The sequence below is a fragment of the Anabrus simplex genome, chromosome 2 (assembly GCF_040414725.1).
Source record: "Anabrus simplex isolate iqAnaSimp1 chromosome 2, ASM4041472v1, whole genome shotgun sequence".
Classification (NCBI taxonomy): Eukaryota; Metazoa; Arthropoda; class Insecta; order Orthoptera; family Tettigoniidae; genus Anabrus; species Anabrus simplex.
In genome coordinates, this window is record NC_090266.1 from 928,525,225 (window position 1) to 928,544,094 (window position 18,870).

General features: G+C 38.2%; 1 protein-coding gene across 5 annotated transcripts in view; it reads right to left on the bottom strand.

Moving 5' to 3' along the window:
* The window catches only part of LOC136863192 (diacylglycerol lipase-beta), a 575,063-nt gene that overhangs the window by 66,412 nt on the left and 489,781 nt on the right, over nt 1-18,870 (bottom strand). For all 5 annotated transcript variants that reach the window (XM_067139553.2, XM_067139552.2, XM_067139549.2 and 2 more), the window contains one exon: nt 4,749-4,860. In XM_067139553.2, coding sequence (XP_066995654.2) covers nt 4,749-4,860 — 112 coding nt within the window. The remainder of the gene's footprint in view (nt 1-4,748; nt 4,861-18,870) is intronic.

Here is an 18,870-nt window from a genome sequence, read left to right on the forward strand (position 1 = left end):
GTCCACACCTCCTTTTCACAGGTAAAACTTCTCAGCACGCTGTCCAAAGTGAGCCACATATATTCTATTCACATACACCATAAGCTTGTCCAAGCTCATTAAACCTTAAAACTTATTCCTCTTTTGTTTTGGTTTCTCTTTAAGATTCATTAAATCTTCCCGACTTGACTGAGATATTTTAGATCACCTGTATTACGCCCAAAGAGAAGAATGGAAGGACAAACAACCAATTCAAACGATACCGTTTTATACTAAACAATTTTATATATATTCCAGTGTAAATTTTAACAAGCATAACAAGCCTTTCAAATAAAAATGACGTGTGATGATTTGGGTATTTGTATGTAAACAGATCAGCAAGATTAGATTATTATGTATTTGTTACGAGTGTATCACTTTCATTCTAACACACAGTAAAGTGAAATCTGAAGACTTTTGCATGTTCAGAGTGTAAATAATAGAATCGAGAAAGGTTGATGGTACAGCTAAAGCATGTTAATACTGTTAATTATTGTACTTATCTGGTGAAAAATATTGTATGATGTTGAGTGTCCCTATAGGTCACCATGGCAGTTTCAATTAATACGTATTTGCTCAATTTGTGTGATTTGTGTGATTTAGGCAGATGATGACATTTAAAAATGTTGAAACCGGCACCACTCTGGGATAAATGTTGTAGATAACATTTTATACAACTTGTAATTTATATTGAAAAAGTTGAACCTTACTAAAACTTATCTATGAAGGTACTTCAAGGCAGAAAGAGGTTCTGAGTAGGACATTTCAGGAAACATTAACAAATAATGGGAGCGTGTATGTGAAGATCTACAGATGGCAGAAGTATTCAGTCAGCAGTATGTAAAGATAGATTGTTACAAGTAAAATGTCCAGATAGAGGATGTCACTAATACTAATGAAGTATTGAAATGTATCTATGATATCAAGACATTTACAATAAGATACAAAAGTTGAAAACTAGAAAAGAACTGGAATCGATGTGATTTCTGGGAATATACTAAAGAAAATTAGTTGGGATATAGTACCATATCTGAAGTACTTATTTGATAACTGTATGCATGAAGGAGCAATACCAAATATGAGAGAGTTGTTATAGTAGTCTATGTCTATAAAAGAAAGGGTGATAAACATTTTTTTGTTGCTATTTGCTTTACATCGCACTGACATAGATAGGTCTCATGGCGACGATGGGACAGGAAAGGCCTAGGAATGGGAAGGAAGCGGCCGTGGCCTTAATTAAGGAACAGCCCCAGCATTTGCCTGGTGTGAAAATGGGAAACCATGGAAAACTATCTTCAGGGCTGCCAACAGTGGGGTTCAAACTGTACCAGTAAAAGAGCCCGACTCTCAGATTAAATTTGATAGGGGCATGAAATAGAAATCTCAGGGCAAAACTGGATTAATTGTAGCTAGGGCTCGGTACAGGAGGTAGGGTCCTATCTACAGACAAACTTTGACTCTGATTGTATAAGAGTTTATTCAAATATGTCATGAATTTGCACATCACCTCTAAGTAGAATCGGACTGTCTTCCTCGTATTCCAATAGTATGGCTTGGGTTCTCCAGCTCACCAAGCCAAGCTGGTTGAAGCACATTCCAGAAGACTCCAGGGATTCCAGGGACTCCAGATACTCCAGACAGAGGCAGCTGGACTGTCTGGATTGACGGCAAGTAAAGATGTCTCGAACTCTGAGGCCCGGGTTGAACCCCGATGATCCAGGCGATGTTGTAGATAGTCATGTACTACCTCAGCCCAATGAGACTGAGAGGATTGATGTTCCCAAGGTCACTAATAGCACTGAGTCCATGAACACCTTGGATGATCAACTTATAAGCCGAGATCTTGATAATTGTACACCAAGACTTCCAACGCTCCTAAAATGATATGAGTGGTATTAATAATTTTAGAGTTCATCACTAGGAAAATCTTCGTCTCGGAATAACGTTTGGCAACGAAAAAATACAAGTCCCTTCTTGTGAAATTATAGTTAAACTCAAAGTTCATTACTGGCGAAAGTGCAAGTCTTTGCCTAAACTCGAACAAAAAAAACACATGTCCATTCACTTGGAAGTCTGAATATATTTAAAGTTATTCACTGGTGAAATTCATAAAGTCTTTGAGTGACCACTGACGAAAACACAAGTCCATTCACATAAATAAATTCACTGACGAAATTTATAAGTCTTTTAAACCGACACTGGCAAATGTACAAGTCTTTGAGTAAATGCAAGTTAAATCCTAACTTTGTTCAAAGCCGTTGGAAAGTTAAAGTTCATCACTGGCAATGTTAATCAATTACTGTCTATTAGAAGAATGAGTTCCTCAACAGTTGTAAATATTCCACGTAAAAAAAAGAAGTCCATTTTACGAACACTTAGAAAAGTTCCAATCTCGTTTACGTGTAAATAATATAAGTCCGTTCAGTGAACACTTAGAAAAATTCCAACTTCGAAGATATGTAAATAACACAAGTCCATTCAGTGAACACTTAGAAAATTCCAGCTTCGAAGACACATGAAAATAATGCAAGTCCATTCAGTGAACACTTAGAAAATTCCAGCTTCGAAGACGCGTAAATAACACAAGTCCCTTCAGTTAACACTTAGAAAAATTCCAACTTCGATGACACGTAAATAATACAAGTCCCTTCAATGAACACTTGTAAATATTCCAAGTTCAATTACGAAGACTTAGAAAAATTTCTACCACACTCGAAGTCTTATGAGTCCACTTTATAAAACTTGGAAGAATCGTCTTCCCACACTTGTATAATGACAGAGTTCCACGATGATAGTAGCAGCAAGAGTGTCCTCACTGACTACTCAGCTGAGACTGTGTGTATAGGCTACAGTAGGTCCCCTTTTTATTCAATCCGGGATGTCTACGTCATAATACGATTTGATTGAATATCTCCCGAATCCCTCGATGGATTTGCTTGAAACTCTAGCATTGGGACGTTTAGGTGATCCCAAACAAGATGACATATCGCTCGACTCGCTAGCACAATTATTATAGAAATTTCCAAATTTTCTCCATCGAACTCACTAGAACAAGTGACGTGGAATCCAGAAAATACCAGTCAAGGCTGGCAACACGTGTTGAGACGAGCGGGTGGCCTAGCTAGCCCCTGTGGCTACGTCACAGCTCACAGTCGTCATACACTTCGCTAGCTGGTCCTCGCTGCTGGAAAACAAACCAGACGCGCTCGGAACATTACGCGTGGTAAATAAACGTAACTTATGCTCAAAAAATACTTATGTACAGGTCGTAACCGGTACAAAACCCACTATCTCCTGGATGCCAGCTCACAGCTGCGTGCCCCTAACCGCACAGCCAACTCGCCTGGTGGTGATAAACATAAAGCCAAAACTTACAGGCCAATAGTTTGACATGTGTTGCATGTAAGCTTTTGGAAAGCATTATTTGTAATTGTATATTAGACATGTTTGTGAAATTAATACCTGGTTCGATAGAAGGCAGTTTGGGTTAAAGAAAGTTTATTCCTCAGAAACTCAACTTGTAGGATTCCAACAAGATATAGCAGATAGCTTAGATACAGGAGGTCAAATGAATTGCATTGTGATTGACCTATCTGAGGCATTTGGTAGGGTGGATCATGGAAGACTACTGTCAAAAATAAGTGCAATTAGATTAGACAAAAGAGTGACTGAATGGGTGGCTATATTTCTAGAAAATATAACTCAGAATATTAGAGTAGGTAAAGCATTACCTGATCCTGTAATTATTTAGAGGGGAATTTCTCAGGACCTTTAAGTTTTCTTATATATGATGTGTGTAAAGAACCAAAATCAGTGGCAAGGATTTTTACGAATGATGTTATAATGCACAGCGTAATAAATAAGTTACAATATTGTGAGCAACTGCAAAAAGACCTTGACGATATTGTGAAATGGAGAGTAGGCAATGGTATGATTATAAACGGGGTTAAATATCAGGTTGTAAGTTCCACTAATAGGAAAAGTTCTTTCAGTTTTAATTGCTGCATTGATGGGGTGAACATTCCTTATAGGGATGACTGTAAGTACCTAGGTATTAATGCAAGGAAAGATCTTTATTGGGGTACTCGCATAAGCAGGATTGTAAATAAAGGGTACAGATCTCTGCACATGGTTATGAGGGTAACCTCATCAGGATTACCTGATTCGAGAGCTGGAAAAAATCTGAAGAAAAGCAGCTCGATTTGTTCTGGATGATTTTCAACAATAGAGTAGTGTTACAAAAATGTTGCAAAGTTTGGGCTGGAAAGACTTTGGAGAAAGTAAATAAGCTGCTCAACTAAGTGGTATGTTCTGAGCTGTAAGTGTAGGAATCACGGGGAATGACATTTGTAGATGAATAAGTCTGAGTTGTGTTTTTAAAAGTAGGAAAGATCACAATATGGAGATAAAGCTGGAATTCAAGAGGACAAATTGGGGCAAATATTAATTTATAGGAAGAGGAGTTATGGATTGGAATAATTTACCACGAGCGATGTTCAATAAATTTGCAAATTCTTTGAAATTATTTAAGAAATGACTAGGTAAACAACAGATAGGGAATTTGCCACCTGAGCGACTGCCTTAAATGCAGATCAGTGTTGATTGAATATGCTTAAGAAATATGAATGTGCTGTATAATATCTTGTTTTCGTTCCTGCTTTAAATTTTGTAAGATAATTTCAAAAGGGAATCACTTAAATTCTAATATAAATATGGTGATTTCAACTTACCAGTTAATGTAAGATTATAATTTGGGTATGACGATAAAGCTTTTTCAATTATTTCAACTTCTTCTAAATCCTTTTTTATATAGTTTGCTCCAGCAATCATCCCCTGGTGAGCCTGAAACAATATGAGAATAAATGTTAGTGTGATTCTTATCAAGTGAAATTAATCTTACAAGAAAGCAAAGAGAAAATGATTCACATATAGCTACAAATTACAAGTCATAACTTATGCTGGTTGGTATTTCTTTTAATTTTGTTCTGTTAAATTAAAACTGTATCACTCACTCACTCACTCACTCACTCACTCACTCACTGTGATCAGCCAGAATATTATGACCACGTACCTACTATCGATAGAAACCCATCCAGGCGATAGCAGCGTCGGCAGACGAGGAATGACTGCTACTCAGATACACGTACAGTGCATGTAGTATCAGTGAGCGTGCTGTCCATGTGTAGAATGGGGAAGGCGCGCGATCTATCAGAGTTTGACCGAGGGCAGATTGTGATGGTCCCGACGCTTGGCATGAGCATTTCGGAAACTGCACGACTTGTCGGGTGTTCAAGAAGTGCTGTGGTGAGTGTCTTAAACAAGTGGTGAAACCAAGGTGAAAACACATCCAAACATCAAGGGGTTGTGCGGCCAGCCCTCATTACAGATGTCGGACATCATAGGCTGGACAGACTGGTAAAACAGAACAGGTGGTGAACTGTGGCGAACTAACATCAGACTTTAATGCTGGGCAGAGTACAAGTGTGTCTGAACACACAGTGCACCGAACACTTCTAAGGGTGAACCTCCGCAGCCGATGACCCATTCATGTGCCAATGTTAATACCATGACTTCGGCAACTATGACTGAAATGGGCACGTGACCATTGTCACTGGATGCTGGCGCAATGGCAGAGCGTTGCATGGTTTGATGAATCCCGATACCTTCTTCATCATGCCAATGGGAGGGTGTGAATCCATCATCATACAGGGGTTCATGACAATCATGTTTCCCAACAGCAGTGACATTTTTCAACAAGATAATGCACCATATCGCAAGGCCGGGAGATTGATGGAGTGGTTCGAGGAACACAGTGGTGAGTTGTAATTGATGTGCTGGCCCTCCAATTGAACAGATCTTAACCCGATCGAACACATCTGGGATGTGATTGAACGTGGCGTCAGAGGTCATCGCCTCCCTTCCTGGAATTTACGGGAGTTAGGTGACGTGCAGATGTGGTGCCAACTCCCTCCTGCGACCTATCAAGGCCTCATTGCTTCCATGCCAAGGTGCGTCGCCGCTGTAATCCGTGCCAAAGGTGGACATACCGGCTCTTAGTTAGGTGGTCATAATGTTCTGGATGATCAGTGTAAATATCATTTGATAAACCATTTTCTGGAATGGAAGTTGTGAGTAAAAGACTGAGCAGATTTAAATGAGTGACCCCTCATTTTAAAGAGTACAATCTGAAGGTCCATGGAAGAACAGTAATCTTTACGGGATTGCCGATTTTCCTAAGTCATCATCTTCTACCACTGCTTTTCTCACACCCTGATGAGGTTGCAGGTCCAAGGTGTGTTGCACATGCGGATCTGGCCCAGTTTTGTGGGAGGATGCCATCCCTAAGTGGGGATGTATTCGCTACTGCATGCTTCTGTGATGATTGATAGTGTGGTGTGCTGTGTGTGAATGAAGGGTAGTGTATTAAGACAAACACAAAATACCAGTCCCTGAGCTGGAGGAATTAACCAAATGCAATTGAAATCTCCAATCTAGCTGGGAGTCAAGCCTGGGACCCTTCGAACGAAAGCCCTCAATGTTGATCACTCCCCAAGGAATTTGATGTTGATTTTCCTACATAATATTCTTCAAGTAGTTCTAAGGCCTCCTGCTAGGTACCATGTTTTGTGGCTAGGTATCGTTTGGCAACCAGCGTACTTCCCTCCGTTAAGTAGAGCGTGGCTGCTGGTGTAGCAGGAGAATTGCCAGTTTTAAGGAGTAGCTTGTTAGTCCACTGTAAATATGGCAGCATGAAGTTACTATAAGCTGTGGCTGGGCTTTGTTGTTAAGAATTTCCAGACTTACCTATGGTATACAAAATTTTACATATAAATCAATATACTGCTATGTTTGCAAGGGGACATCCTGTAGATTTGGCCAAACCTAAAGAAAGAAAGAAAGAAAGAAAGAAAGAAAGAAAGAAAGAAAGAAAGATCTTAGCAGTCAATTGCAAGTCTTTTGCAGTAATGTCACCAGGGCTTTCTGCTCTCTCAGGTAGGTGACACCATGTCAATCAATGTTACAAGCAGCACTCACAGTACAAAACCTGAGAAATCAATGCATCTAGATAGAATTTTTGATGCAGATGCTTAATGAGTTCACCAGGATTCCCTTACATGCCAACATGAACAACATGATGTGCAAAGAATTTTACCATCTTCAAAAATCTACCAACCTTAGCCAGGAATAAATCCATGGCCATGGTTAATGAAGCCAGTATGTTTTCCTGTCAATCATGAGTACTGGAAGTGATATTTGCATACTAGTGGGGTAGTAGAAGGTGTTACAAGGTGTTGCATACTATGAAAAGAGAAAACTTCCTAAAAATTGTAAAAGAAATTTTTGAAAATGTGAGAGAAGAATAACCACAGTATTCAAAGAGCAAGAATGAACTGTCAGACACAAGCTCCTCTCTGATGTCACTGCACAATTAAATTTTAGGACCATTTCATCATATAATGGAATCCTACATTACATTAATCCAAGGTACTTTTTAAGACAGTGGAGGGTAATGGGAAACCATCACTGTAATATTTTCCCTTGACAATCCCCTTATGGTTTTGCTCACTTTAAGTGTTTTGGTGTTTTAAGTCTGCCATGTAGTTCTTCAATGGAAATGGAACTGAGAGAAGCCCCTGTATCAACTGGCAAATTATCCTTGCACGTAATTAGAGAAATTGTCGAAAGAGAAATGAGTATACATGAATTGGATCTTCTTTGACTCAGTGAGACACACTGGAGGGGATATGGCTTTTTATGACCCATGAGAAGAACAGTGTATACTTTTCAGGATGCGAGAATCAGAGCAGGAATGTTGTTGACGTAGTGATCAACAAGAGTCTGAACAATACTGTCCTGGGATATGAACCGATCAATGACAGAATCATGTCCATGAAGATGAATGCTTCCCCCTGCTAGATTAGCATCATTCAGGTATAATATGCCTCTACTGCCACAGCAGCTGATGAGGAAATTGAAGAGTTCAATGAACAGCTAGAACCTGCCATCAACATACCAAACAGGGAAGTACTAATAATTCAGGGAGCTCTCAATGCTAAGATCAGGGACACTACTAAAGATAGTCATTTGAGATCTTTAGTTGGATCATATGGTTTAGGTGAGAGAAATTAATGAGGAGTGTGCTTATTGGAATTCTGTGCCAACAGTGATTTGACTATCTGAATTAAATTATGCAAGGCAACATAAAACGTACCTGCCAACTTTTGGATATCAAAAATAGGAAGATTTTTTAAATTCTTGGATTTCATTACAAATATTGTGCCATGGTCTAGGGTGAAAAAAAAGGACAGGATAAAAGTCATACATATCTACAGTTAAAATGTGAATTGACCATTAAATTTAAAATCTCGAACTAAGAAAACATAAAAATGGTTACAAGAAAATGTACCTAATCATTCTCATGACACACATGAATATTTATATCACACCAACACATGCAACAAAATTTATATGGTAATAGTTTCCTTTATTAGACGGTAAAATGAATGGAAATTTATAGATAGATAGATAAATGTCTTTATTGGCGTAGTTAAGGCCTTTGGGCCTTCTCTTACACTAAACCAATTAGTATACATTAAAGTCATAAGTAATACTACCGTAATTAATACTAGAAGACACAATTAAAACACAATCACAATACAACATAAATAAAATTCCACCACAGTAGGACATATTATAATAATAATAATAATAATAATAATAATAATAATAATAATAATAATAATAATAATAATAATAATAATAATAGCAGCAGCAGCTAGTAATGATATTGTAGTAGCACGATCTCTGAACACTTGGAGACAAGGTTTGTTATAATTTTTGGCCATAACATGAAGGGAAAATACCAGAAACTGTCACCGACACAACTCCCTGAAATACATTCAACTCATTAAAATTATGCACCTAAATATGCAAAACTACCACATACAAAACAATTCAATATGTCTCATACATTATTAACATAAGACTTTGACAGGGGGGGGAAATCACAGAAATGCAAAAAAAAACAAGTAGCCTACAACTCCAACGAAACTACACACAGAAACGATGTTAACAGCGCGAGAACCACACAATAACAAACTCATTCTTTCGTCCCGATTAACTGAGTCACTTTTGCGCGCTAGCTTATCTTGCTTGTAGGATGATTACCGTCCCGAATCCCCAGCTGTAAAGCACACACTGCTGTGGTGAGCCGGGAAACACGATACACTCGCGAAATAAAGCATCAAATAATTATGCTTGAAAATGAGGTTGCATAAATTACACAAGCACATAAAAATTTATCCTTTATCCTAGGGTAAGAGTATAAACCATACTGGAGGTTACATTGGTAAAAAATAGGAAGAAGTAAAAATAAATCAGAAAATCAGAAGACAAGTTAAAAACAGGAAGTTCCTGGGTAAATTGGAAGGGTTGGCATGGATTTTGCCTGGTGACATAGTCAGAAACCAGATTGATTTCTTACTAGTCAGATGACATTGGAGATCTTTTTTCCTAGATTCAAGGACTTTTCCTGGATCAGATTGTGATAGCAACCATAATATGCTGGTTATAAAAATGCAAACTCCAAACCAAGAATTTGGAGAATGAATAAGCCCAAAACACTGCAAATATCATTCAGATGAGACTGAATCTGTATCCCATACTTTGAGATAGAATAAAAGAAATGGTTTACTCACCCACCACAGAGTCTGCAAAGTTGTTGCCAACTGCAAAACAACTTTGGTTATTGAACACTACACTGCAGCTGATTGAAGAGTGGAGAACTCTAATAAAAATGACATCCAAACTGCTCTACAAGAACAAGCCTCTGTCAGGAGATACAGCAAAATTACAGGACAAATAGGTCACAATTCATGAAAAAAAAAATGAAAAAATGTGTGCGTTGATATAGAGCAACATCAAACTCAAACCGAATAACAGAACTATTCACAAAAGTCTCCAGCATCACCTGGAAGTTTAAACCTCTCATTTGGGTGGTAGATGATAAAAATGGCATCTTCACTGGAGACAAGAAAGCAGTCACTCTCAAATAGAAACAATATTGCAAAAATGTATATTCAGAAGGTAATAACAATGCCTGAGGTGGAAGAGTAATAGAGTACCTTGAAATGGAACCTGCAATTCTGTGCAGCGAGATTGAGAATGCCATTAAATTTCTAAAGAACAACAAAAGCCCCAGGTACTGATATCACAGGAGAGATAATTAAAGAGATGTGGGAGGATGCCATAGATTTGTTTCATTGATTGTGTAATAGAATGTGGAGTAATGGAGAAGGTTGAAAAACTGGACAACATCTGTTTTTGTATCACTTCACAAGAAAGGCTCAGTCCAAAACTGCACTGTCACACTATTGCACTGATGCCATATGCCTGTATTTCAGTCTTTTATATCACACATCAGCACCTAAACCTTTCAACAACCTCATATATCCGAGGAAGAAGCTGGCTTTTTCTTGGGTAAAGGATCACGTGAGCAGGTTCTCAACCTGAAGCAAGTAACAGAAAAAAATTGAGAGTTTGGTGTCTCCTTCAACTGCGATGGTTGGGGTAAGTTGTGGCACGTGCTGGATGAATTTATTGTCCCAGCTTCTCTTATATCACTGATGAAAGGTGTGTATGGCTGCAACAGTGCAGTTATAAAGGTAGATGATGGGATCTCAGAATACTTCAGTGTGTCCCATAGCGTCAGACAAGGCTCCATCTTGTCCCCTCAACTTGACAATGTCTACGGCAAGTATATCATAAGGAAGACACTTGATGACTGAGTTGGAGGCATCTCAACTGGTGGAAGAAAAACTGAAACTTGCAGTTTGCTGATGACAATAGCCTGCTTGTTAGCTGTCAGGAAGAGCTTTCAGATATGCTAAAAGAGTGAAGAATGTGAGTCTTTAGTATGAGCTGGAGCTCAACCTCAATAAGTGATTGATAGAGCAGCACAAGTTTAGTGTATAAGCAGTTTGAAAGAGCTGGAAATAGTGCATGACTTTGTATACCTTGGGTCAACAACCAGTGATATGGCAAGTTACAAGAAAGGGATAAGGAGAAGAATTTTGCTTGGTCGAGTCACTATGATGAAATTAACAAAGATCTGGAAGAAACATACAAACATCCGTCTTGCTGAAACCCTTGTATTCTCTGTTTTCTCAAATGGCTGTAAGACTTGGACGATAAAGGCTTTAGACAGAAAACCCATTGATGCCTCCGAAATGTGGTGGTGGCATAGAATGCTTTGTGTGCCTTGGACCGTAAGAAGAGCCTAAGCGTCCATTCTTCAGGAGCTGAAGATTTTACAATGTCTTTCTTCTCATATAAATGGAAGAATTACTTCAGTTCTTTGGCCACACTGAGAGATGACCTGGAGAAAATCTAGAGAAAGTAATCATGGAAGGGAAGGTTGATGGCAGTAGACCATAGGGAAGGACTGCAATCAGATGAATGGGACAAGCGAAGACCAACACCAGTTTATCTAATGTGCCCTGAGCAAAACTGAAGATCGTCCAGGATGGCGATGCTACAGGAGAGATGTGACCAGAAAGACAAAACCAGTGAGGTCAGGACACTCAGATATGAGTAAATCAATTAGTGATAATGAAGTTAATAGAACACAATCATAAAGAATTTTCAGCCTATGCAGGTTCTTTAATAAATATTCACATTACCCTATGTATTTTGCTTATCTAAAATTGATGTATCGGTATACAAATAATCTTATTATAAATAACAGTGCAAAATGTTTAGTGAACTGGTGTAAAATACATAAAGGTATTCTAAAATTCCCATAATGTATGTTATTAAAATATAGGTAGAACTTGCTTGTATACACTGGAAGCAAGCCACTAGCATCTCATCTGCAGTGCACAACAGAATCCTGCAGTTAGACACTCTTTTGTTGCTAGTGGCTTAGTAGCTTACACGTCTGTCAGTGATGCTACTAGATGCTTCCTAGTGGCAATCCATTGGTCTAGCATACCGCCAGGCTGAGTGGCTCAGATGGTTGGGGCGCTGGCCTTCTGACCCCAACTTGGCAGGTTTGATCCTGGCTCAGTCCAGTGGTATTTAAAGGTCCTCAAACATGTCAGGCTCATGTCAGTACATTTACTGGCACCTAAAAGAACTCCTACAGGACTAAATTCTGGTACCTCGGCAGCTCCGAAAAGTGTAAAAGTAGTTACTGGGACGTAAAGCAAAGTAACATCATTATTTCAAAAATAAGGTTTCTAGAAGGCCAAAGGCAGGCATTTATACAAGTGGAGGCACATGCTTCTCCTAGTGTACCATCACTGCATTGTCCTATACAAGAGGCTTGCAGTGGTGTTTCAACGGTGCACTAGCTGCCAGTGTCTTGGAAAGGTGTAGCAATCCAACTGATGAGCCCACTGCTACACTGGGGCGAAACGCTGGTAATTTCACGACTGAAAAAGCCTAAAGAGCTTAATACGATTTTATTAAGAGCCTTAGTCAATTCATTTCTTACAGTTGGCAATCGCACCTATTTGTACTGAATTCTGGCAACAGTACCATTCTGTTATGAATTTCAGCCAATGGCATGGCTACTGAATTGAGCGAGATGAAAAAGTTGCAAGTTTTATATTATTTTGCTATAAAAGTAAATATATATTTTGACTTCTTTGTTAAATTACATTTCCTGGTAAGTTCCTTCAGTTTCTCCTTACTTCCAGAATCATACCTCACTATTTCTTTCCAACCAAAACCTCCTCCTGAATCTGTTTATTTCTCTGTTATAATATAGTGGGTCTTTAACCTTCCTTACCACCTTTAAAGATACATAACTATTTTCATACTCCTCAACAATTACCTTAAACCCCTTCTATAGGCTGTTTAAATCTTCATTTAGCATTGATCATAATTGCTTTTTTTTAAACTCCCTCATGCTTCTCTTATTGACCACATGGTACTGCTTAGTAGTGCTACTTTTACAACCTTTCTTTTTATCAGTGTGATGAGAACCCATAAAAAAACGTTCAAATCCCATCAGTAATTTTTGAAAAAGTTTTCTGAAATCTCCCATTTCAACTGTAGACAAATGCACTGGAAACTTTGCCAAGGCTATGGTCACTTCTTTCACAATTCTAGATGTGATTAAATATAAATACACACATCAGAACAGACATAATTGGAATACAGATAATCTGACAAAAGCCACACTCGCAGAGTGTACACAGAATATGTATATAGAATTTCCCCAAGTCCGCAAAGAAGAATAATAATAAGAAAAAGATAAACTACTACTACTACCACCACCACCACCACCACCACCACCCCTTTTCACTAACAATCATCTATCTCCAATTATGGTATACAGTATAACAATTAATTCTATTTTTAATTATATGAGAGATAATACCATATTCATAAAGCCCGCTTGGTGGCCATGATAATTACTTCATCCAGTCTTCATGGTATGGTATTGTGATTCAAGCAACTTTTGGAAAACTGGGCGAGTAGGCTGTGTGATTAGGGGTGCGCAGCTGTGAGTTTGTATCCGGGAGACAGTGGATTCAAACCCCACTGTCGGTAGCACTGAAGAAGGTTTTCTGTGGTTTCCTATTTTCACCAGGCAAATGCTGGGATTGTACCTTAATTAAGGCCACGGCCAGTTCCTTCCAACTCCTACCCCTTTCCTAATGCATCGTCGCCATAAAACCTATCTGGTAGCATGCAATTTTCATTTGATCGCATGCTGTAAACCTGTGTTTGATTCCAAATCTCTCTGCAGTGCTCATATAAAGTGAGGACATATGATGGTACTGATGGCGATTCATCTGTCAGATGAGAACATTAAGCCGTGATCAGACCCCTTGGTATTTCTCTCTTTTTTTTCTTTTTCTCCCAGGAGTAGGCTAATCTAAAACTGTCAGATTTTCCAGTCTGCTGAAACTAATTCAGGGTAAATTAAACATTTAATCAAATATACATTTTTCAGGTATAATCAATTATTAAATGTTTTCTGTTTCAGGTCTCTTCTAATCATACTTGTAATTACCCTGAATTCGTTTTGACTGAAGAAGCAACTTTGCTGGAAAAAACTTCACCATCAGAGCATTGGCTGGCAGGGTAGAAGAGGTGGTAATGTACAATTCCTATTTATTAGATTACATGCCAAAAGCCTCCATCATGTAGGTTCATCTCGAATCAGGCAGTGTTGTGGTAGAGAAAGATATTTTTATGCTGCTTTCAGTCTGTTGAAACTCATTCAGGATAAAGTAAACATTTAATCAAAATTATATTTTTCTGCTATAACTTGTAATTAAATGTTTTCTTTTATCAGGTATTTTCTAATTTTATTTACCCTGAATTTGTTTTAATTGAAAAAACTCACAGTTACAGACTATGTTGAAACTGAAAAGAAATGACTTCCGAGCTTGCACCCAGGAGATGACGGGTTTGAATCCCACCATCAGCAGCCCTGAAGTTGGTTTCCATGCTTTCCCATTTTCACACCAGGCAAATGCTAGTACTGTAGTTTAATTAAGGCCATGGCCACCACCTTCCCATTCCCAGCCCTTTCCCATTCTTCCATCACCAAAATTTTTAATGTGTTAGTGCAATGTTAAACCACAAGGATTTAAAAAAAAGCTGTCCTTACATCATCATCATCATCATCATCATCATCATCATCACCACTACACACATTACACTACACACACCATTCAGTGAACACACTGGACATAGAAACACATACACTTCAGAAAATATTTTCTCCTTTAGATAATGAGTAATTAATTCCTTGACCAAAGATAGAGTGCAGAAATAAATGAAGATCATAAACCAGCCATCATGATAGCAAATGGACTTGTATTACGATAAGTGTTACCTGATTGCAAATGTTTAATGTATCAATCAATAAATCGATATGTTCCCATTACCGGAAGGATGAGTTCAGCAGATGTGAGTAAAATGGCTCCCTACCATTCTTAGTTTTTTAACACGTGTATTGCACATTATCCCTCTTGATTCCTACTTTGTTTTTTATCTTCACTTTTTATATTTGTTCTGTTTTGTAAATTATTGTGTTTTTCATCATGTTATTCTTACTCACTATGTGCACAGCTTAACTTGAATGAATGAATGAATGAATGAATGAATGAATGAATGAATGAATGAATGAATGAATGAATGACTGAATGAATATGAAGAGTCTAATTCCATTGTGTAGATTCATCTTGAATCAGGCAGTGTTATGGTAGAGAGATTCTTCTGCGCTGTTTTGAGAATCTTTGTGAATTTTGAGGAATGTTTGGAACTTCCTACTAATTTTCTACAGAGTGCAATGAGATTCCCATTATTCTTTGGACTGAGAAGTCTCTCTTAAAGAAAAAGTTGTAGCGTATGAGAAACACACAGCAAATGGGGAAATTTTTCCAGTCATGGCAATTGCTGCACGACGACCGTTGGCAAGAATCACAGCCACTATTTTATCCAATAAACCCCAAGTTTCTAATGTTTTCTTCAAGAAATCTGCAATATTTTCACCTGCATGTCTGACTTCTTTAAGTGGTATTATTACAATAAATATAAGCTGAAGTTTGTAGTCCTGGTCTGCAAAGTGATCAGCAATGCTTAAGTAGTCATCTGTTGCTGGTGATGTCCACAAATCCATCATAACAGCTATGCTATACCACTTTTCACGAGAGTTTAATCCTTATGTATACATGGTATGTCCACGCCTCCGCCAAAGAAAGAGTTGTGATTCGCTGAATGTGTAGTACCGACCTCCACCCCGTCAACATCTCGTGTTCGGACATACAGGGCTGCGCATCGCATACGACAAGAGTGCGAAGATCTAAACTTCTGAATAAACATATTTGTGCACACTACCTAAAATGGACGAGGAACAGATTTTGAGCTGTGTGAAACTAAACGGAGGGATTTGAAGGGAGGTCTACTGTTGAAGATTAGGGCCTAAGTTTTTTTTTTTAAATTTATTTATTTATTTATTCATTTATTTATTCATTTATTTATTCATTTATTCATTTATTTATTTCTGAATATTAAAGAAAGCTCTGTTAGACTAGAGCACAAAATTACACACGTAAGAAGGTTTATCTTAGGACAGCTCTTTGAAATGTCTGCCCAGTAGACTCTAACCTAATACATACCAACTTTTGAGTTGAAATTTATATGACTTATCTTGTAGAGTTCCTATCCTGATAAGGCATATAGCATGATTGGACACGTCAGACGGAACTGTTGATAATCCTGTAACAACATCTATCAAAAAGAAACAACTCAAAAAGGCAAGAAATAACAGGCAGTTGCATTCATAACAATGCACTGCCTATGGTCACTTCTAAGTGGTTTTCCTCTTTTTTGCTTCAATACACACGATAGTCCTAATTCTTGCTCCATTTCTCTCACTATGAATACTGACTCACCGACTGCTGTTGCAAGATGCAAAACCTTATCGCCACCCTGTTCAGCTTGGGACTTTCCCCCACTACGAGAAGACTTCCTGTATTACACTACACCTTGTGCCTTCCTTTCTTGTTATTTAACCACTATTTTATAAAAACACACAAACACCGGTATATGTGAAAACCATATTTTAATTTGATTACATACTCTTCCAAACTCTCTAAATGTAATAAACTAAAATAAAAATAAATTAACGCGACGTACTACTTTTCTTCGAGCTCGCATACAGTCGAGCGAGTGCGACGGTTGCTTCTCCAATCAGCTATGTCTATGTCTATGTGCAAAGGAAAGGTGCTCCGCCTATTTGTTTACAATAGATTAAACTCTCACGAAAAGACATATCTGCATTTCTGAGCTCATCTTTTACCCTTGTTTGTAATTATTGATACAGTTCTGGGAGGATGTTATTTGATATGTGCTTGCAAGTAAGCATAGTATATCTAGGATCAAGGTACTGAATCAATTGTTTAAATCCTTTATCTTCTACAATGCTAAAGGCTGGTTGTCTTTGCATTCATCATGTAAGCTATTTTTCTGGAAACTACCTTCAATCAATTATCTCCTTGTTTAAATTTGGATTTTTCATCCAGAAAAGATGCAAAAGTAGGCTGGCTAGTATTTTAATAATAATATTAATAATATATTATTATTATAAATATATAAATATTATATTATTATTATTATTATTATTATTATTATTATTATTATTATTATTATTATTTTATATATATATATAATTCGCTGAGGCCATCAAGGACCACATCTTGTTGCATTTGACACTGAACTTGGCCTTCTTTAGAGCCCAAATTTCCCTCATTCTTTGTGAGTGGGCCTGCTCTTACGCTCCTCTGTCCAAGGGGCACCGTGTCTTCTCTTCGGTTGCTCGTCTCGGTTTAGCCCGTTCGTCAATATTTTCTTGCAGAAGAGATGTCTGTTAAGGGCGTCTTCAGCTGAGATATGTATCATTTGCAGGTCTTCTTTGGTATTTCTAAACCAGGGAATTGTGGTTTTGGGGTTTGAATCAAAAAAGTGAAAGATTTCTTTAGTTAACTTTCTTCCGTCCATTCTTTTCAGATGACCGTAAAATCATGCCCGTCTTTTTCTGATTGTGTCGATAATTTTCTCTATTTTGCTGTAGACTTCCTTGTTGGATCTCTTTTGACGGATTCCATTTCTGTACTTTGATCCCAATATTCCTCTCACAATTTTGCGTTCCCTTTTCTCCAGTTCTTCAAGGAGTCCTTTGTTGGCATTTAGAGACAGGGTTTCGGCTGCATATGGAACTACTGGCTTCAGAACTGTTTCATAGTGACGTATCTTGGTGTTTTGTTGTAGATTGTGCGGGATGTTTGGTAGGCTATTTCCAGTTTGCGTACTCGCTCCTGAAGTGCTTCTTTGTCCAGTCCATTTTTCATGATGATCTCACCCAGGTATTTGAATTTGTCTACTCGGGTGATGTCCCCATATTTTGTATGGTGTTTTGATGGAGCCTCTTTGATGTTAGTCATTACTTTTGTTTTCTCAAACGATATCTGCAAACCAGTTTGTTCGGCAATTTCCTTTAAAATTTCAACTTGAGCTCTAGCGGTTTCTATGTCGTTTGAGAGAACGGCAATATCATCGGCAAATGCTAAGCAGTCTGTTGCGATTCCCTTGGATTTGGTTCCTATTCTCCTGTAATCTCACCCGCCAGGTTCTGATGATCTTTTCAAGAACACAGTTGAAGAGTAACGGGGATAGCCCATCACCTTGTTGGACTCCTGTTTTGATGTCAAAGGAATACGAGAGACATCCGTGGAACTTCACCTTGGATTTTGTATCGGTCAGGGTGGCTCTAATTAATGCCAGCAGTTTCAAATCAATTCCAAATTCATTTAAGATGTTTAGCAGGACTTCCCGGTCAATGGAGTCGTACGCTTTCTTAAAGTCCACAAAGACAGACACATACTGCTTGGACCTTAGTGTACAATATCTGATGATCGTTTTGAGATTTTGGATCTGTTCAGTGTTGAGCGACCTTTACTGAACCCTCCTTGGTATTCACCTATTTGATGTTCGACTTGTGCTTCCAAACGCTCCTGGATGGCAAGTGATAGAATTTTGTAAGTCATGGGTAGCAAAGATATTCCTCTGTAGTTGTTGATGTTCTTCATGCTGCCTTTTTTGTGTAATGGATGGATCAAAGCTATTTTCCAATCTTCGGGTAGGGTCTCCTTGTTCCAAATTTCTTCTATTTGCTTTTGCAAGATATCAAGTGATTCCTCTGGGGCATATTTCCATAGTTCTGCTACTACTGAGTCTTCCCCCCGGCGCTTTGTTATTTTTGAGACAGGCAATGTGGCGCTTGATTTCATCTCTGTCAGGTGGTCTGGAATCTGGGTACCTGAGTAAGGG